General features: G+C 36.0%; 1 protein-coding gene across 2 annotated transcripts; it reads left to right on the top strand.

The window, feature by feature from the left end:
* Positions 1-14,098: 14,098 nt before the first annotated feature.
* LOC149173932 (cell division cycle 20.2, cofactor of APC complex-like) lies at positions 14,099-18,901 on the top strand. 2 transcript variants are annotated; one of them, XM_089428038.1, is made up of 7 exons: positions 14,099-14,426; positions 14,880-15,149; positions 15,234-15,812; positions 15,911-16,158; positions 16,282-16,360; positions 16,486-16,675; positions 18,279-18,901. In XM_089428038.1, the coding sequence occupies exons 1-4, from the start codon at positions 14,139-14,141 to the stop codon at positions 16,055-16,057; spliced, it is 1,284 nt and encodes a 427-aa protein (XP_089284164.1). In that variant the 5' UTR covers positions 14,099-14,138; the 3' UTR covers positions 16,058-16,158; positions 16,282-16,360; positions 16,486-16,675; positions 18,279-18,901. The 2 variants fall into 2 exon arrangements, with proteins under 2 accessions (XP_089284164.1, XP_089284165.1); XM_089428039.1 differs by having other exon boundaries at positions 18,272-18,901.
* Positions 18,902-20,701: the final 1,800 nt, after the last annotated feature.

The following is a 20,701-nucleotide window of genomic DNA, read 5'->3' as shown; positions in this document are numbered from 1 at the left end:
AAAGAAACTACACCTATAGAGCTTAGGATACAACTGATGCTCTCTCAACAACCTCAACCATGTTGCTAAATGATCGACATGCTCTTCCTCATTTTTAGAATATACCAGTATATCATCAATGAACACAATAAAAAAATTATCCAAATATGGACGCAACAAACTATTCATCAAGCACATGAATGTAGCTGGAGCATTAGTTAATCCAAATGGAAAAATAATAAACTCATAATTCCCATACTTGGTCCTGAACGCAGTCTTGTAAATGCCCTCCTCTTTGATGCGTACCTGATGGTATCCAGATCTCAAGTCGATCTTCAAGAACACTGATGCTCCCTTCTGTTAATCGAATCCTTGCATGGAAAAGTCATCAATCCTCAGCAAAGGGTAACTATTATTGATAGTCACTTTGTTCAACTGCCTGTAATCAATGCATAATCTGATAGTACCATCTTCATTCCTCACAAACAAGAACAATGCACCCCAAGGTGATACACTTGTCCTAATGTATCCTTTATCCAACATTTCTTTTAACTGCAACTTTATCTCAACCAACTCATCCTGTAAGGCGATTCCAATGCTAGAGATGCCCCTGGAACTAACTCAAAAGAAACATCTACCTCCCTGTGAGTTGGAAACTCGGTAATGTCCTCATGGAATACATCTTGAAAATGTTGCAAAACTAGATACCTGTTCAACACATCTGCATTCTCAACCTCCTTACCTTTATCACTAGAAATGTGTGCTACAAATAGCTTGCACCCTTTCCTGTGGCTACACTTTGCTTGCATAACTATCACCATCCTAACTGATGTGGATTTATTATTACCTTGCAAGACTCTTGCTTCCCCATTATCATCAACACACTCAATGTCTTTGTTATAGCAATCTACCTTTGTTCTCTGAAGATGCAACCAATCCATGCCCAACAACATACTATATGATCTCAACTGTAACACATTTAGATGTGTTGCGGTAGTCATACCATTCAAATCAAATGCAAAAGATCTTACCCAATTATGAACTCGCTTCTTTGTACCTATAGCCAATTGCACTAACCAAGATTTTGCATGCATTTCCTTACTCGAACCACAATTATCTACCAATTTAGGACTAACATAGCTATAATTAGATCCACGGTCAATCAAAATAGAAATAACTTGATCACAAACCTTACCGTACATCTCAATGATAGATTCCTGGTGTTCTACCTACCTGTTATCAACTGCTGCATAGATACGTCGAATACTCTCACCAACGTTCCCTAAATCATGTGCGTCTTGTGCACTGTATATATTAGGCCTTCCACCCTGATGTTGCAGACAATATCTCCTAAGGTTTTCTTCACCACATGTCCAACACTCCAACCGGCCAGTGCCCTCACCTCTATGCTGTTGTTGCTGCTGTTGTGACCCATTTCCCTATCCTGCTACATTAAATCTAGTTTGTGGTGCCATATTTTCTTTCCCATCTGCATTTTGAGGCCTTGTCCTCTTAGGCTACCATTTACCCCTACCTTTGTCTTTTCCCTTCCATCCATGTTGAGATTCATTCTTACGCTTTGACTTCTCATAGTAATGCTTCAATTTCCCAATGACTTCCTCAAGTGAGCGAGGTTGATCATACTCAATCTGATCTTTAAATGCTAATGGAAAACCAATGACAAATATCTGAACTTTAGCATTATTATCAGTAAGATATGGTACATACCTACATAAATCCAAAAACTTGGTGGTGTACTCCTCATCTGTCATTGATCCCATCTTTATCACATAAAATTATTTAGCCTTAATGTCGTAGTACCTCTCTAACAAATATTTCTTCCAAAAAATCCACTTGAATACCCGCCAACTCAAGTCATCTGTCCTGATGTCTCTGACCCGCTTAACATCTTCCCTCTAGATGTATGCTTTACCTTTCAAAATGAATATAGTTATTCTAGCCTTCATGTTATCTATGTACTCATGCAACTCAAAGAATTTTTCCATCTAGCTATGACAATCATGATGTCTATCAGAACTAGAACTAGAATAATACATCTACTCATCGCCCCTCCTATCGGGAGTATCCATTAAACTGCCATCTCTCACTATGTTAGATCTATCCGACCTATGTCTACTGGGAGACCTACTGCCATATGCCCCATTAGCTCCATCCTCATATCCATGGCTGATCTGAGGCAATTCTTGTCGCTGCAATTCTGATAAACTCTAAAGAATTATAGCATTAACCTCTACCTGCTTTTATTGTGCATGTATGATCTAGTCATGATATGCCTTACGACTCCTTATCTCTTCCTTCAAGCTTCTCAGTGTAACTTCCAAACCAAAAGGATTCCCAACACCGTACTTTTGTTTGGATTCATAGGGAGAGTGTTTGTATTCAACCATCTTGCTAGCCATTTGATATTTCTTCTGTAATGCATAATATGTCAAATAAACCAAATCAAAATAAACCGACATACCTTGGTATAGCTCGAGGAGAATACCTTGTCTCTAAGACCAACAAATCAGTGTGATACATGTATAACATAATCATAACATCATATAGACATACACAAATAAATTTATCAACATATTAACGTCACTCTAGCTAGGGTCCAGTCATCAATGCAAGGCCATATCAACAATGCATGCTATGAACTCATGCATGACAACAACCATTACTTCATTGTACACATTTCCCCATGAAACCAACAACATGCATAAGAAATGCCTAATCAACTACACATATGCATAAACACATGTAGTCAAACATAAGCGATCAATTCTTGTAATCAACCTACAAGACTGATACATGTAATCAACATATTCAAGAATGTAACCTAACATACAAGGATGTAAGTAGGCGACATAAAATCAACATGTAAGCGACATATAATCCATATGCAACCAGTCACATACTCATGATAGATACATTTCATGAAATCAATATCAAATTCTCCATAACAACCATGTTACAACCATAATCAATCATCGATCAAGTTTATTCCTTCACTTTTTCACTTCCCTATCAATCTGCCGAATCCAAGATAGTGCACCCCCTTTGTTACACCCACAGTCCATCGAGATATGCCACTATCCTTCTAGGGATTTCAACTTAGGATAGTTAGGGAATCTCCAAGTCTTATGGTTTCTAGGCGTTTTAGCTACCATCGGGGGCTTCTGGGTACCCTCCAAATCCCACACAAGGACACCTATACCTACACTTCTCTCTTTAGGGCTCTCTCATTCCCCAAAGCAACCCAAGGAGAAGTGCACTTGTACCTAGATCCACCAAATATCCTTAGAGTATAGTAGCTAGTCCTTGTATGTTTGTCCTTAGCGAAGAAACAACAATCTCATCAGTAGCATTGAAAATGTGCAATGCCTTATTTACCTTTTATTTATAGCTTAGGATAACTAATATTACATTAAAATATATTATAATGTTACTATAGATTTTAACATCATAAAATAAAGTTATTTTAGGAATCTTATATTGGTAATAATTATTTGGCTTAGGAACCACGTCTTAGTTTCACAACCCCACTTTTCCCTCTTGTGGAGTCCTAGCCCTTCATATTATTCTTATCCCACAGTCTGTAACTATGGTGTTATTTTATGAAACTCAATTTTCTTACATATTACATCTACTAGACTCATTGGCCTTTTAGCACACAGGCTCTCTAGCCTAAACAAATAGGCACTCTAGCCTTAAAATCACATTTATACATTATCCCATAAGCCTAACACACTTATACAGATAGACACTTTGGCCTTAACATAAACCGACTCACTGGCCTAGCTATCATGTATTGGCTCATCGTCTTGAGTGTCTGTTGGGTCCCTATAATACTAGTGATTACCCCATTACTATTGTAGTTATACCCCTTATTTATATTGTTGTGCCCCTATTACCCCCATATTGTTATTTCTGTGCCCCATAGAATCCCTCTATTGTTATTTTTGTGGCTTTATATTATTATTGTTAGGTCGGCTGGATTATATTGTGACTCCTTAGACTCCTATATATAGAAAGGAGGTTTTGTCATTTGAATCATCCAAGAATTGTTCATTTATGTAATGTAAAGGAGGTTGCCCCCTCGAAGAGGCTGAATTCTAAGGCGTTGATCTATCTTTTCTATCTTTCCTTGAGCTGGTTTCATAACATTTGGTATCAGAGCTTTGGATTCTAGGGTTTCGCTGCTCTAAACAGGTCATCGTGGAATTTTCGCTATAACTTTTTTTCTGTGATGTTTCACAAGTCGCAAAAAAAACCCATTTGAGAAGAGATCGCGTTGAACCTTGGGTCCAAATTTCAGAGCTTTTCGCGCGATATTTGCGGAGATCTGATCTGAGGAAGTTGGTATTTTTACAGACTCCTGAATTACATTCAAAACAGGTGACCTGGGGAAAATCGTCATAACTTTCTCTCTGGGAATAAGATTGCAATTTCGTAAGAAGGTATAGAAAGAGGACGGACTGTAGTTTCTTGTATATCTTTTTCAGAACCAAATATCGAAAATTGTACACGTGGCACTTTATACAAGTTCGCTCTTCTGGAAAGGTCTATAATCAGGTCATCTTGGGAGATTGTGCATAACTCTTTCTTGGAGAATCCAATTTGGATCAAACTGGTGGCATTGGAAAGAGGACACAGATACCTACTACAGGTCACAAATTCAGAACTAGATGATTGGAAAGTACAGAGATACATCAAAGGCAATATCGAGCTCCTACAAAGTGAAAAAAGTAAGGAACCTGAAAGCTGTAGCATGACTCATGAAGAAGAGGAAGAAATGCTACATGATATATCAAAATTACAAGAACAAGTGCAACAAATGTCACGCTCACAAAAGTTAACATAAGCTAAGATAAATGGTGTGGAAGCTAAGATGAATGGCATGGAAGCTAAGATGGACAATTTGAAGATAGATTTGAACACAAATTTGAAGACAGGCATGGCAGATTTGAGGACAGATTTGACAAATTTTCTACAAGAAATACTTACTAATGGTGAAAAGGTAGTAAATGAAACTCATGATGAGAACAAAAGAAATGTTAATCATGATTCCATAGAGGCTAATGTTGGATCGAAGAATCACCACATTCCAAAAATCGATATGAGGAAGTTTGATGGCAAGGATCCCGCCACATGGATATTACAAATGGAGCAATTCTTCGATCTCAATAATGTGCAAAACGCACAAAAGGTATGTATGGCAACTATGGTATCAATGGCTTTGTTCTCATAAATAATTTATCACTTGGGCAATTTTTACGGAAGAATTGATAGCACATTATGAGGATACAAAAAGCAACACTTTTTTTAGCCAATTGATAAGTCTCAAACAAAAGGGTTCAATAATGGAGCACATTGAGGAGTTCCAAAAATTGAACATAAGGGTAAAAGATATTCCAGAGGAGCATAGGATTGATGTGTTCATAGGGTCTTTAAAGTATAATATCCAACATGATGTTCGCCTTTGGGAACCTGATTCATTAGAGAAGGCATTCAGGTTAGCAAGAAAAAAGGAAAGCAAAATTATGGCAACTAGGAAGCGTACCACTCACAACTATAAAGACGGAAGTGTTGTTGCCCCTAGTCTTCCACAACCTACAAGGTTGACACCACAACAATTGGAAGAAAAAAGAGCAAAAGGGCTTTGTTACAATTGTGATAGCAAATACACAAAAGGTCATAAGTGTGCTGAGAAGAAATTTTTCTACATAGATTGTAAAGAGGAAGAAGAAAAGGAGCAAGAAAGGTCAAAAGAAGAGGATATACTCCAGGAACAAAGCCTAGATGAAGAACAAATAAATCCGACCATATCTTTTAATGCATTGGTGGGAATTACCACTCCTCAAACCATCAAGATAGAAGGACAAATCAAGAAGAAAAAGGTAATAGTGTTGATTGATTCAGGAAGCACCCACAATTTTATTCATTGTAGGGTAGCAAAAGAATTGAATTGCTTCCTATATCCAGCACCAGAGTGTCAAGTGATGATTGCAAATGGAGGAACAATAAATTGCTCTGGAAAGTGCCATAATATCAAGCTATCCATGGGAGAATATGTATTGACTAGCCCAATGCTTTCCATTCCAATGGGAGGTGCTGATGTTGTACTAGGAGTCCAATGGCTACAATCCTTGGGTACAATAGCTTTTAATTTTCAAGAACTTTTCATCAAATTTTCTACGGAAGGAAAGGAATTTGAATTAAGAGGTATTGCAGGGAAACCAGGAAAGATAATCAGCTCTAATGGCATGACAAAGCTTCTAAAAAAGGAGCAAAGAGGTGTAATTGCACAATTATGTTCGCTAGATGTTTCCACATTGGAATCATCTATTTCTCCAGATCTCCAAAAAGTCCTGGACAATCATTCCAAGGTATTTGAAACTCCCAAAGGTCTCCCACCTATGCGTAATCATGATCATGCTATTCATCTGATTCCAGGAAGTGTTCCTCCAAACATCAGGCCGTACAGATATCCCTATGTCCAAAAAAGTGAAATTGAACGTATGGTTGCAAAAATGCTAGAGGGTGGTATAATTCAACCGAGTCAAAGTTCTTTCTCAGCTCCAGTAGTATTGGTGCACAAGAAGGATGGATCATGGCGCATGTGTCCGGATTATAGGGAGCTCAACAAGCTCACTATTAAAGATAAGTTCCCCATTCCTGTCATTGATGAATTACTGGATGAATTGCATGGATCAATTTACTTCACCAAGTTGGATCTTCGTTCGGGATATCATCAAATCAGAATGAAGATTGAAGACATTCCGAAAACGGCATTTAGAACTCATGAGGGTCATTATGAATTTTTGGTCATGCCTTTTGGCCTTACCAATGCACCTTCAACATTTCAAGGTTTGATGAATTCAATTTTCAAACCATTCCTTAGAAAATTCTTGTTAGTATTTTTTGATGATATACTAATCTACAGCAAGTCTTGGAAGGATCATGTTGAACATGTTGACAGGGTGCTACAACTATTGGAGGAGAAACAATTATATGCAAAAAGATCCAAATGTTTCTTTGGAGTCCAGGAGGTGGAATATTTGGGTCATATTGTATCTCATGAAGGAGTTAAGGTAGACCCTAGAAAAATTAAAGCCATTAAGGAATGGAAAATCCCCACATCCATAAAGCATCTGCGAGGATTTCTTGGATTGACAGGGTATTATCGCAAGTTTGTTAAGAATTATGGGAGAATAGCAGCACCTCTAACAACATTATTGAAGAAAGATTCATTTTCATGGACTCCGGAAGCAACAAAGGCCTTTGAACATCTTAAAGAGGCAATGTGCCAAGCACCGGTCTTAGCTACACCGGACTTCACAAAAACCTTTATTGTGGAATGTGATGCTTCAGGAAATGGAATTGGTGCTGTTCTAATGCAAGATGAAAGACCCATTGCTTTTGAAAGTCGTCCAATCAAGGGAAAGTTTTTAAGCAAAGCTATTTATGAGAAGGAAATGTTGGCAATACTCCATGCACTTAAGAAATGGCGACCCTACCTAATGGGAAGACACTTCAAGGTAAAAACGGATCATGATAGCCTTAAATACTTTTTAGAACAAAGACTATCCTCTGAAGAGCAACAAAAGTGGGTCACAAAGATGTTGGGTTATGACTTTGAAATCATCTACAAAAAGGGAAGCAAAATGTGGTGGCAGATGCACTCTCAAGAAAGGATGAGGATGTGGAAGCATTGTTGTGTGCCATTTCTATTATCCAACCAGATTGGATAAACGAAGCAAGGGAGGAATGGAAGAATGACGAAGAAGTGTGGGCACTTATTCGAAAGCTACAAAAAGATTCCAGTACTTCTGATACATTTAGCTGGCAAAATGATTCGTTATGGTACAAAGATCGATTATACCTCTGTAAGAATTCCCAGCTAAAACAAAAGATTCTTATGGAATTGCACACTTCTCCCTTAGGAGGGCACTCAGGATTTTTAAAAACTTACCACAGGGTTAAGAAGGAATTTTTTTGGGATGGCCTTAAATCAGATATTCAAAAGTTTGTGGCGGAATGTTTGGTTTGCCAACAAAATAAAGTTGAAACAATTAAGAAACCGGGTCTATTACAACCTTTATCCATTCCAAGCCAACGTTGGGAGGAGGTTTCAATGGATTTTATCACAGGTTTACCCAAGTCTGAGGGAAAGAGTGTCATCATGGTGGTAGTTGACAGACTTACCAAGTATGCACACTTTTGTGCATTATCACATCCATTTAAAGCCAGTACAGTTTCTACTACATTTATGGAAACAGTTCAAAAGCTACATGGAAACCCAAAGATTATTGTAAGTGACAGAGATCCCATTTTCACTGGAAATTTTTGGACATAATTATTTTCTTGTCTTGGTACTCAGTTAGCTCATTGCTCATCTTATCATCCTCAATCTGATGGGCAAACTGAGATAGTAAACAAATGTTTGGAAGGATATCTTCGTTGCTTTGTATCTGATAAACAGACACAATGGGTCAAATGGTTGCCTCTGGCTGAATGGTGGTATAACACTTCCTTCCATACAGCAACAAAAATGACCCCATTTATGGCACTTTATGGGTATCAACCACCATCCATCACCTCATATTTAAGAGAAAATTCTAAGGTTCAGGCAGTGGAACATCACATCGAACATCAACAACAAGTCCTCCAACTCTTAAAGGATAACCTCGTGTTGGCACAAAATAGAATGAAACAACAGGCAGATCAACATCGCAGTGAAAGAAGTTTTGATGTTGGTGATTGGGTATTCCTACGGCTACAACCATATAAGCAAATATCCCTAAAGCAAGCTAAGAAGGATAATAAATTATCACCAAAATATTATGGTCCATACAAGGTGTTGCAAAAGATTGGTACTATGGCATACAAATTGGAGCTTCATGTAGCTTCTCGATTGCACCCAGTTTTCCATGTTTCATGTTTAAAGAAGGTTATAGGCGACAAGCTCCCAATTCAAACAATATTGCCAGAACTTGACGAGGAAGGAAAAATTATATTGGAACCGGAAGCAGTCACAGAAACAAGAACTCGACAACTATGAAATCGATCAATTTCAGAGTATCTTATCAAGTGGAAGAACTTATCCGCTGAAGATTCCACAAGGGAGGATGAGAATTTTATGCAGAAGTATCCATAACTACTCAAGCGTTGAGGACAACACTTTTTTGAAGGAGAGGGGCATGTTGGGTCCCTATAATACTAGTGATTACCCCATTACTATTGTAGTTATACCCCTTATTTATATTGTGTTGCCCCTATTACCCCCATATTGTTATTTTTGTGCCCCATAGAATCCCTCTATTGTTATTTTTGTGGCTTTATATTATTATTGTTAGGTCGGCTGGATTATATTGTGACTCCTTAGACTCCTCTATATAGAAAGAAGGTTTTGTCATTTGAATCATCCAAGAATTGTTCATTTATGTAATGTAAAGGAGGTTGCCCCCTCGAAGAGGCTGAATTCTAAGGCGTTGATCTATCTTTTCTATCTTTCCTTGAGCTGGTTTCATAACAGTGTCACTTGTATATACATTACAATTTGGGGATTAAGCCAGGGGTATTACAAACTCCAAACATGAGTTGACCAAATGGTAGAGTTATTTAACCATCATGTTAATCACAACCAATGTAATATTCTAGTAAACCATTGGTTAGGTTAATGAACTAGTCAAATGTTGGTTGAGTAACTAACAAATCGAATATTGGTTGGGCTAACTAGAGAGTCAACCATTAGTCAAGATGACTAACTAGTCAACCATTGATTGAGTTAACTAACTAGTTGGCCATCATTCGATTCAACTAACCAATAGACTATCAGTTGAGCTGACTAAAAAATTTATTATCTGATTGAACTAACTAACAGACTATTTTATTCCAATATAAATATGACTTGACTTTATAGTTGAATCAGTCGAATGTCGACGGAATTTACCACCATAATGCTAGTCGATCACTAGAATGCACAAATTGACTAGGTAGTTGAAATAGTTGACCATATTTTTCCTCCAACTCTCCATGGTCATCTTGGTAATCTAAAACGTGGCTAATTTTAGACTTCTACACATTTTCAACCAGCTATGATTCTAAGAATTTCCTTTGTGCTTTTTCTCTAGTTGATGCAGGCTCAATGCTGAAATTGACACTTTGCTATCACTTTATGGTACACCTAAAACCTTCTATCCACCATTAGTTATATAGGGCACCTCAATTAACAATGGTATCTGAATATTTTCATTATGGTACTAATTCTTTCCTCTAGTATTTTTCTCCAAAAGTTGACTTAACCTAATGAATTATGAGGATAACTAACTAGTCGACTAGACATGAGAATTCATTACTCATCAAACACCTATGTATTATCGATTGAGTCAACTAATTAAATATATGGTTTACTTGTCATTGATTGTTTTAATGGATCTACTTCTCAATGACTACTTGTCAATGATACATGTGGATTCCTCCAACCATCAAACTTTTGTGAGCTACATACTTGATCTATTATCTATCAACTACATAAATATAAATGATGTAGGTAATAATGCTCCATAAATGATATAAATGTTCAAGTATAACAATATGAAATCTCATGCAAATGACTTAGGAACACATAAATCAAGTGCAACCTGTTGATAAGTTAACAATAATTAATAAGATAATTACACCAACTAAATATCACGCAAGACACATAAACACTTGTCTTTGTAAATATTGACTACGTGGCTACAAACCTCAGATATTCCACCTAGCCATAGACCACATTGTTGTAAATATTTTAGTAGTGAGTGACCTTCGAGTTGGGCTATGGTTACCAAAGGAAAAAAGCTCACCTAGAGCCAACAATGGACACATAGTTTGTACCAAACAAGCGCTGACTCCAATAACCTCCCTAACTACATCCCTGCATCCCCTAGCTTAAACTACCCAAGGTAAGGCACCCCCTTCTCTATCACTGTAATACTTTAGGCTATGCCACTACAATTTTTGGGCTTCTAGTATAGTCCATCACGGAAGTCTCAAAGAACTGTAACTCTAGGAGTTCCAACTACCCTCAAGGATCTTCTAGGAACCCCCCCGGCCTCACACTTGGAAATCTTACCCAACAAGTTCCCCCTCCAAGCTCCATCCTTTCCCAATATGAGAAAGTAGAATTTCCCTCATAATTCCAATGAGGAACTTCAAATAGTTTACACAAGTCATAAGCTTCAATGGATATCTAAGCTCATATCTCAGCTAGTCTCAGCAAAACTAGGGAAGTACCAAGAAGAATGGTTGTTTGGATGATGGTTGAATGATGACCAAAACTATGGAATGAAACCTCACAATCATGGAAAACATGACTTAAGTATGCATGAAGTAATTTTTCCAAATGTCACCAAGGAGCTCACCCTCACCACATGGGAACTGGCATAGCTTTATTTTTCCATTAACTTTTGGACTTAGGATAGAAAATGAGGGTATGACTTAGGCTTATACATGCCATTTTTTTTTATAGTTTTGGTTATGTCCATAAAGTCACTTTTGGAATATAATATTATTGCCATGGCTTATGAACCATGTCTTAATTCCACACCCTCACCTTTCTTACTATGGAGTCATACCCCCTCGTACTCTTTTCATCTGGTGTTTTGCAGCCATGGTGTATTTTTTTATAACATGGGTGTGATTACATATTTCATAGATAGTCTCACTAGCATTTTTACATAAAATCTCTTTGGCCTTAATCACACAAGCACTCTAGCTTCAAGACGTATAAGCATAGGCACACGGACCTGAAAAACAAATATGCACATATATATATATATATATATATATATATATATATATATATATATATATTTACTTGCACCTAAGCCTAAATGTGGATCCCAAACAAAATGTTCCATATTGTTTGTGTGGAAAATTGGTTCCCTTGATGAGTCAAAGTTTATGCTTCATCTTTGTACCACAAGACCTAATGGCCCCCAAGTTTGAATTTTACGTGAAAGGTTATCTCCACCTAAGCCTAAATGTGGAAGAAAACACATCCATCCTCTAGTTAAAACATGGGCCACCAAAGCATATCCATTAAAGAAACCCAATTATCCTCAATCCATATTTTAAGGGATTCTAGCCATATAATCTTACCATAGAAACACTCTACTATAGTCTTTCCTAAGATGTCTAAGACCTCCTCAATCCACACATCCAACCCTAACACCATTTTCACCTATGTTTTTTAGCACGAATGAACCTTTTACTCCATTGCTTGGTTTCCACTCTTTGAATGACCTCCTAGGAGAACTTCTTCCTATTCTACTCCGAAGGATCCTAGATATTCAATTTCCTTGAGTAGTGGAGAAAGGCATTCGAAGCTTAAAAATGATGTATGTACTACATGGTCTATTTGGAGATCTATCTCAGTATAGAACAAAGGGATCACCACCTCAATGTTTTTCCTAGAGTTAATAGGGTTATTAACACTCTCGTCTAGATTATACTTGAGATTGGCAAGTGTCCCTCGAGACTTAGAGTGGAGTGGTCAAAATGTTTGGACTTGATAAGGGCTATTTGCCCCATAGTCCACAATGTGTTCTTCCATGATGGCTAGCCTCCAAAAAAAGCACGTCACAATTAAATTATCAGAAAAATCCAAATAAGAGAATCATGGTACATAAACCTTGATAGAAAATCCTCCTAAAATGTTTCTTGCTAATGCATTTGCTCTCATTTGGATTAGAGAGAGATGATTGCGATAACCTTTCTCAAGCTAGGCTTAGACTTGTAACCGCAATCATTCCATATCAATGACCTCAAACTCAAGAGTCCAAAACCCTTACCTTGTTGCCCATACCCTAAACATCATTCGATCTCTTTATATAAATCCACAATATATTATAAGTTAATATAAAATTTTAATAAACTATAATTGAATAAATTATAATTTGTATTATTTTTTTTAAAGTAGTAAAATGTATTATAATTATGGCTTTTATATGTAATAAACATGGATTAATTATTATTTTTATTTAAAAAAAATTAAGTTATTTTTAAAAAGTTAATAGTTTAATAGGTTAAACTTACACTCTTATTTTTAAAAAATTAATAGTTTAATGGATAAAACTTGCACTCTTATCCAATGTCGGTTAAATTTTGGGTTATTAATTTATTTCTTTTGCTTTAAACTAAATGTAATCAAAACAATTTTATATTTTACTCTAATAGCAAGCTAATTCAATCTTTTTAATATAAAGATTATTTTCAATAAATTTAATATTACATAAAAGCATACATTGATATAGTGAAATTTGAGGAAAAAACTCCTTAAAAAAAGTTTTTCGCACATTAAGGTTCCAACAATAATTACCCTAGAAAATTATTATTAAATATTAATGTTGGGCTCGTGAAGCGCAAATAATGCAATGCTGGGAACAGGGAACAAGAAACACAATCTGCCACATCTACTTTGGCTATATGACCACTGGCCTAAATCTACCTACTATCAATTCACAGTTTCTGTATGACCTGCTTTCCCTGATTGTCTGGGGCAAAGAGAACGCTAAGAGGATACCAGGGGCTTCTGATACTTTTTACTAACGTTTCGGAGAACCAGACGTCTTGGAATTCATCTGGAACTATTGTTTTTTTTCGGAGAACCAGACGTCTTGGAATTCATCTGGAACTACTGTTTTGTTTTGTTTTGTGTTTTTAAGTTTTTCAGAACCAGACATCCTCATTCTTTGGATTCAAATTCCTTTGCAACTATTGATTTCTTTTGTTTTGCGAATTTAAATTTAGGCACATTGATTGTTTGTCATACATTGTGTTTTGTCGGGTTATTTTACTAGAGTAGGAGTAATGGAATCGCCTTGCAGTTCAATGAATTCTAACAGGCATTCCACAGAGAAGCGATGTCTCTGTCCTCTGCAGAAACAGGGTGCTTCAACGAATAAACACAACGTATGCATTCTCTCCTTTTTTTTACGGATAATTTATATGCTGCAAACATGCCATTCCCCCAATTAGCATGGTCATTCCCATTTTTGGCACGTTCAATTGGAAGTGTGAACCAAAATTTGGTTTTATTGTTTTTGCTATCACAGAGCGATAGATTTATCCCGGCAAGAGGATCCATCGATTTGGACGTAGCTAGATTCATGGTCACGCAGAGGCAAAATGACAATGACGATACCCATGCCCTCTTCCCTTCCCCCTCCCCTTCCAAAAAAGCATACAAGAAGGAGATGGCAGCCACTTTATTGAATAATGCCGGTGCTGCTGACAACAATTGCAGAATTCTTTCTTTCAATGCAAAATCATCTGCTGACAACAATTGCAGAATTCTTTCTTTCAATGGAAAATCATCGACTGTTTCCCAGGCTTCACAAGAAAATGTGCTGCCTAATCTCCCTATTTCTAGAAGAGCACGCAGATATATTCCACAGGTAGGCCTGGATTTCATATTTTTTTACAGTCATTTTCACTAGATATTCCATAATCAAATCTTGAATACCATTGATGTTTACTCGTTATTGAATCAGAGCCCTTGATCCTATTTGTAACTGCAGCATTATCCCATATGGAGGAATGCGTAATACAGATATTTTTCTTTTTCATTTGCAACGCTGAAATTGCTACCACGCCCATTCTTTTTTAACTTTTTTTTTAACAGAATAATGTTAGAAATCATTTCAGTACAGGAAAAGTACCCCTTTGCAAACAAAGCCATGATCGCATTTTTTTGTGTGTTAATCATTGATATACTCTTCGGACACCAGATAAACTACATAGTATTTGGGATTTTTGTTATTAGCACACTGGATATGCCTATCTGAGGACCATTGTCCTTTGTCTTTCTTTCTTCACCTAGTAATTTAACTTATCCATGTTGATTGCAGTCTGCAGATAGAACCTTGGATGCGCCCGACCTTCTGGATGATTATTACTTGAATCTATTGGATTGGAGTTCCACCAATGTTTTGTCCATAGCCCTGAACGACACTGTATACTTGTGGCATGCTTCTGATAGCTCTATATCTCAGCTTCTGATTGCAGATGAAGAAGAGGGTCCCGTTACCAGCGTTAGTTGGGCACTCGATGGGAGGCAAATTGCCGTTGGGTTGAATAATTCTGTTGTACAGTTATGGGACTCGCAATCTGATAAAAGGGTAAATAAAACTTGTTTATCTCTGCCAAGGTTTTCTCATTCTAATATAATGGCAATCGCTAAATTTGATATGATACAACTGCAGCTAAGAGCCTTGAAAGGTCATCATGAGCGTGTTGGTGCACTTGCTTGGAATGGTCCTATTCTCACCACAGGAGGACTGGATGGGATTATAATCAATCATGATGTTCGCATCCGTGACCACATTGTTCAAACATACAAGGGACATACCCAGGAGGTTTGTGGATTGAAATGGTCTCCTTCTGGCCAACAACTTGCAAGTGGGGGAAATGACAATCTACTGTACATTTGGGACAAGAGCATGGCATCCCATAATCCTTCCTCTCAATATTTCCACCAATTAGATGAACATTGTGACGCAGTCAAGGCCTTGGCATGGTGCCCTTTCCAGAACAATCTTTTGGCATCTGGTGGAGGGAGTTCAGACGGTTCTATAAAGGTTTGGAACACTCAAACAGGTGCCTGCCTGAATACCGTCGACACCCATTCCCAAGTCTGTTCATTGCTGTGGAATAGACATGAGCGCGAGTTATTGAGTTCGCATGGGCTAAATCGGAACCAGTTAACCTTATGGAAATACCCATCCATGGTGAAAATTACTGAACTTACAGGGCATACTGCTAGAGTTCTTCATATGGCACAGGTATGAAAATTTATGCTTTTTATGAGTACTTATGCATGCATACATTTTTTCCCTTTAGATTTGTCCTAACGACCCTTACCATTGATTTACTTCTTCAGAGTCCTGATGGGTACACAGTCGCGTCAGCTGCAGCAGATGAAACACTCAGGTTTTGGCAAGCTTTTGGGGCTTCCGATGCCTCAAAGAAGACTAAGACTAAAGATGCAAAAGAGGCTTTCAACATGTTTCATACTCAAATCCGCTAAGAAGTATCTGTCCAAATTCATGGAATCAGGATGGATATACTCAAATCCGCTAAGAAGTATCTGTCCAAATTCATGGAATCAGGATGGATGTTCAACTGAAGGTAGTAATTAGATGTTCTTTTTTCTGTTTACAAAGCTCTTTTGCAGGCACTCTATAGTTCTGTTGGATTTTCCTGTAGCAAATTCCAATTTCTTCTTTGTAATATAGCATGAATTGTGTACAGAGGGGCTTGCAAGTTTCATGCTCACATCCGCCAAGTATTTGTCCAGATTCATGGAATCAGAATGGATGTTCAACTCAAGGTAGTAATTAGATGTTTTATTTTCTGCTTGCAAAGCTCTTTTGCAGGCGCTCTATAGTTCTGTACTCATAGTATGAATTGTGTATTTTATCTATTGTGGACCCTGATGGAACAATGTTGCAACAGCTTTGTGAGACAATGATCCATTTCTTCAGCTGCGTGATAAGCTTTAAAGTGGTTTGGCAAGTCTTTGAAACTTCAAAGACTTCCAAAAATGATACGTTATGGCTGTTAGCAAGTATCTGATTCACATCTATAAAAAGGCCTCCATGCTTCTACACATGGAATGATGATGAGGGGATGCTCAATGTTGCAGGTAATGCTTGAATTATTTATCTTGTTCATTAGCTGTAAGGAACTTCTATCTATATTTTTATCTCCTGTATATTTTATTTCTGTAATATGATACACTATCCCATCATGCAATTCTTGTCAAGTGTGCATTCTCATAGGATATTGATTGATATTAATCAGAGTAACTAATCACATACATAAGTACTACTCTGACTCATGTGGCTACAATTCTAACATTAAAAAATATTGACTGCACTGAACTGACTAACTTCTTAAAGAAGCAGACACTAAATTGAGAGCTTCTCATGTCCTGCCAGGACAGGCAATATGGACATTGTGTGTTGTGTACCTGTTGCGAGGTCATGTCCATGGTTTTAAACCTTGGCTCTCATGGAACTGCTGGCTTCATCAATAATCCTTGTCCTGTGTCTCCAAACAAATCTTGAATTTTTGTGGAAATTGTTTATGCTTCTTGTATCCACTGATCATCTCTTGCCTCCAGTTACTAATATATGTTATTTGGCTGTTTGACTGATGAGCCATTACATTCTGTATTCCTCTGCTATCATGGATTTGTCTTCCTGATCAATCACGATTGCCCTATGTCGCCAAACACATCTTGAATGTTTGTCGAAATAGTTGACGCTTATTGGTCCTATCTGGTCATTATATCTTGCCTATGATTACTGACATTTATTATTGGGCTCTTGGAGAGACCAGTCAGTCTTATCCTGTATTTCTTTGCATTTAAAATCGGTTCAAGTTCTGGCATTTTTGCTTTGTCCGATAGCCATCCTGTGCCTGTATTTTTCTATGAAACTTTGATGGTTTTTGGAGTTGTTGCGACTCCTCCATCTGGGTTCCCGCTGTATTCTTGCCATATTTTGGCTTGCATGACACAATTTTTTTTCATACTCTACGTTCAGCTAATTAGAATATTTGCAGTTACCTCTGAATTAAACATACCCATCTCTACTATTTCATGGATGTTCTCATTTTTTTTTTTAATTTCCTAAATGTGTTTTTTAATACCTTTCTTACCAGATAATACAAGTTACCACTACCATGTAAATCAAATTAAGTTGAAATTTTAATCATGGTTTCATTTTTTTATTTTCACTTCCCCTGTAAATTTTGGTAATAAATTCAGTTAATGATGAATCGGATGAAATTGTGTCTTTGCCCCTTCTTAAATTACCTTCAAGGTAATTTAAAGGAAACACTGACAGGTATACTGGTAGCATTCAGTTTGTCAGATTTATTCATAATTTGCAGATGATTTATAATTTATTATATATGGCTGATTGATAATATTACCATTTACGAGATGTCTAGCAAACACATTTTCATTCATTTAATCAACAGTTAAAATTGGATCAATGAGATGTAATCCGCAAATGAGGTCTGTGAAAAATCAGTGGAAATAATTAAGATAAATTCTAGGTTTTCCTCTAGAAGCAGGCTAAATGACACATTGTCAAGTATTTCAATCTAATGTAGCAAAATTTATTAAATGAAAGACATTTTGAGTTTGCAGGATACTGTTTAATTTGTTATGCATTGCTATACTTAGCACTTCCATAACATTTGTCTAACACAATGAATTATTTCTCTTTAGTACACAGGTTAAAGAAGATAGTTCAAGGTGCCTTTAAGGAACATGGGATCTTGATAGCATTCTAAGATGTTGGAGGATGGGTTCAACTCTCCTAAGAAGAATCATATGGAGAAGAGTAGCATAGTTCCTCAATTGCATTTTTTAAATGTCAAGATCCTAAGGTGCGCTCTTTTGTTATTAGTTCTGTACTTAGCTAGTTGTGCTAGAATTTTCCAGCACAATTAAATTGGTAAGTGTTTCTGGTTGATACTATCTATGATTCATCTTTATTATGTTTTATGGCATGAATTGTCTTGTAATTTCATTTTATTGTATTGCATTCTTTACTGACAATTGTCTCATTGTAGCTCCTCCCTCTTCCCTTTGGGCATTGATAATCAATATCTATTGATGTCTGTCCCATAATATTCCAACGGCATTTTTCAATGCCACCAATCGAAAGGAAATTTTTCCACCTTTCAGCTTCTTAAATTGAAATCAACTTGAAGTCTTTCTTGGATTAATGTTCAAGGCATTGTGAATAACCAAGATACATGAAAAAATGTTGATGAGCAGTCTCCATTACTTCAAAGCTTTTGATCATTTTTTTTGAAAGGTCAATGCCTGTGTGTGGATATAAATCCAAGTGTTTAGATACAGATTTTTTGAAAATAGTTTAACTTGCAAAATTCTGTTGTTATTCTGGTGCTTAGGGTTCTGAATTACAATTTCTCATTGAATCGAATTGCCTTGTATTTTCTTTTACTGAATCTACAATATATACATTTCACTGGCGTAAATCATAATATGAATGAAGTTCTGGAATTACATATGGGATCTATCTAATTCAATTAATTCAATTCTCAGATTCTTTAATTACTCTTGAAAACAACTATGAGTTGTAGTGAACATTTCTTTAGAATAAAATGTTTTAAAAACAACTGTGAAAAGTGAACTGCATAATTTCTTTTAATTTTCATACATAATGGTGTAATGCTTAATATATTTTACTTTATTATTAAGGTGTAATGCATCAATATATTTTATTGTATTATTAAGGTGTAATGCTTCAATATATTTTATTTTATTATTAAGGTGTAATGAGTCAATATATTGTATTTTATTATTAAGACTAGATATTTATTATAAATCCATAAATTAAATATCATAAATTCTTAAATTGTCATCATTATTATTATTTTTAAATTTATCCTTAAAAAATAACCATTTTAACATGAAAACACAAAAAGTGCATAACTCCCAAAAATAAGTTTTTGAATATGTACAGTGAATATTGTGAAAATCTAACAAATAAATATAAGGTTTAAGGTTCAGTATAAAGTGGAATATTTTAAAATGGTATTGAAAACATGGTATTAGATTGGATAAATAAATGTATGTTTTGGATAGTCAAAACATTTGAAGATGGATTGGACAACAATTATATGAAACATGTACAAGTATGATATTTAGGTGTAATTATATGTTTTATTTTATATGGACTTGCAAATATGAACATTGCAGGTCTTTTATGAATTTTTATTTTTATATCTTAAAATTGTATTGCAGAATTTTCAATGTGACATATATATGGAATATATCACCTCTAATTGCAATTATTATTAATTATTTTTATTATTCTTACTAGTTTAGAATAATATTGCAGAAATGTCAATGTGACAAATACATGGACTATATCACATCTAAATTGTACTCATCTATCAATTATTAAAGCCTTATATATCAAGGTAGGCCGGGGGAGGTTTCAAAAGTATTGCAATTACAATGCATTGATAAAAATATCAAATTGTGTAAGACAACAAAAGGGATGGAGGGGTTAGCTTTGCAATGAGATGGATCGTGATTTTGACATGTGGATATTGCAATTAAAGGTTAGCCACAAGACCATTGTGACCTAGACTTAGTGATGGAGGTACAAGCAAGCAACTATTGCTGATTTAGAGCTTTCATCAATAACAATAAGTGAAATTGTATATGATTATGTAACTACACATTATATAAAGTAGTGTTGGATTTTGGCCTGCCTAACCTAAAATCCTTTTTATCATACTTTATGTTCAATAGATTGGAATGTTTGCTAGTACCTCTAAAACCTAACATACCAGTCATTATTTCATGAAGCTTATACTTTTTTCCTTTTCCAATGTAGTGTGTCATACCTTTATGTATGCCAAGTAGTGGAGATTTTCATTAGGAGATAAATTAGATTCACTCAAATTTGAATCATGGTTTAATTCTTTTATTTTCACTTCCAAATAAATTTCTGTAATGAATTTTGCAAATGATGAATAAGAAATACTTGGATGAAACTCTTGTTGTTTTCTTCTTAATTCTAAGGTAATTCAAAGGAAATATTGACAGGTGTCTTAACTTAATGTAGCAGCATTTAGTTTTTAGATTAATTCATCAATAACAATAAGTGAAACTGTA

This window comes from Pinus tabuliformis, chromosome 4_2 (assembly GCF_031772625.1).
Source record: "Pinus tabuliformis cultivar Carrire ecotype Pingquan chromosome 4_2, CPIR1, whole genome shotgun sequence".
Taxonomy (NCBI): Eukaryota; Viridiplantae; Streptophyta; class Pinopsida; order Pinales; family Pinaceae; genus Pinus; species Pinus tabuliformis.
Note: the sequence above shows the minus strand (reverse complement) of the source record. Positions and strands in the feature narration are given on the sequence as shown.

Excerpts from the sequence above, each read along its gene's own strand:
- LOC149173932 (XM_089428038.1), top strand. The coding sequence starts at position 14,139 with ATGGTCACGCAGAGGCAAAATGACAATGACGATACCCATGCCCTCTTC. Across the intron at positions 14,427-14,879 it reads CACGCAGATATATTCCACAG|TCTGCAGATAGAACCTTGGA; the intron begins GTAGGCCTGGAT and ends TGTTGATTGCAG. Across the intron at positions 15,813-15,910 it reads GAGTTCTTCATATGGCACAG|AGTCCTGATGGGTACACAGT; the intron begins GTATGAAAATTT and ends TTACTTCTTCAG.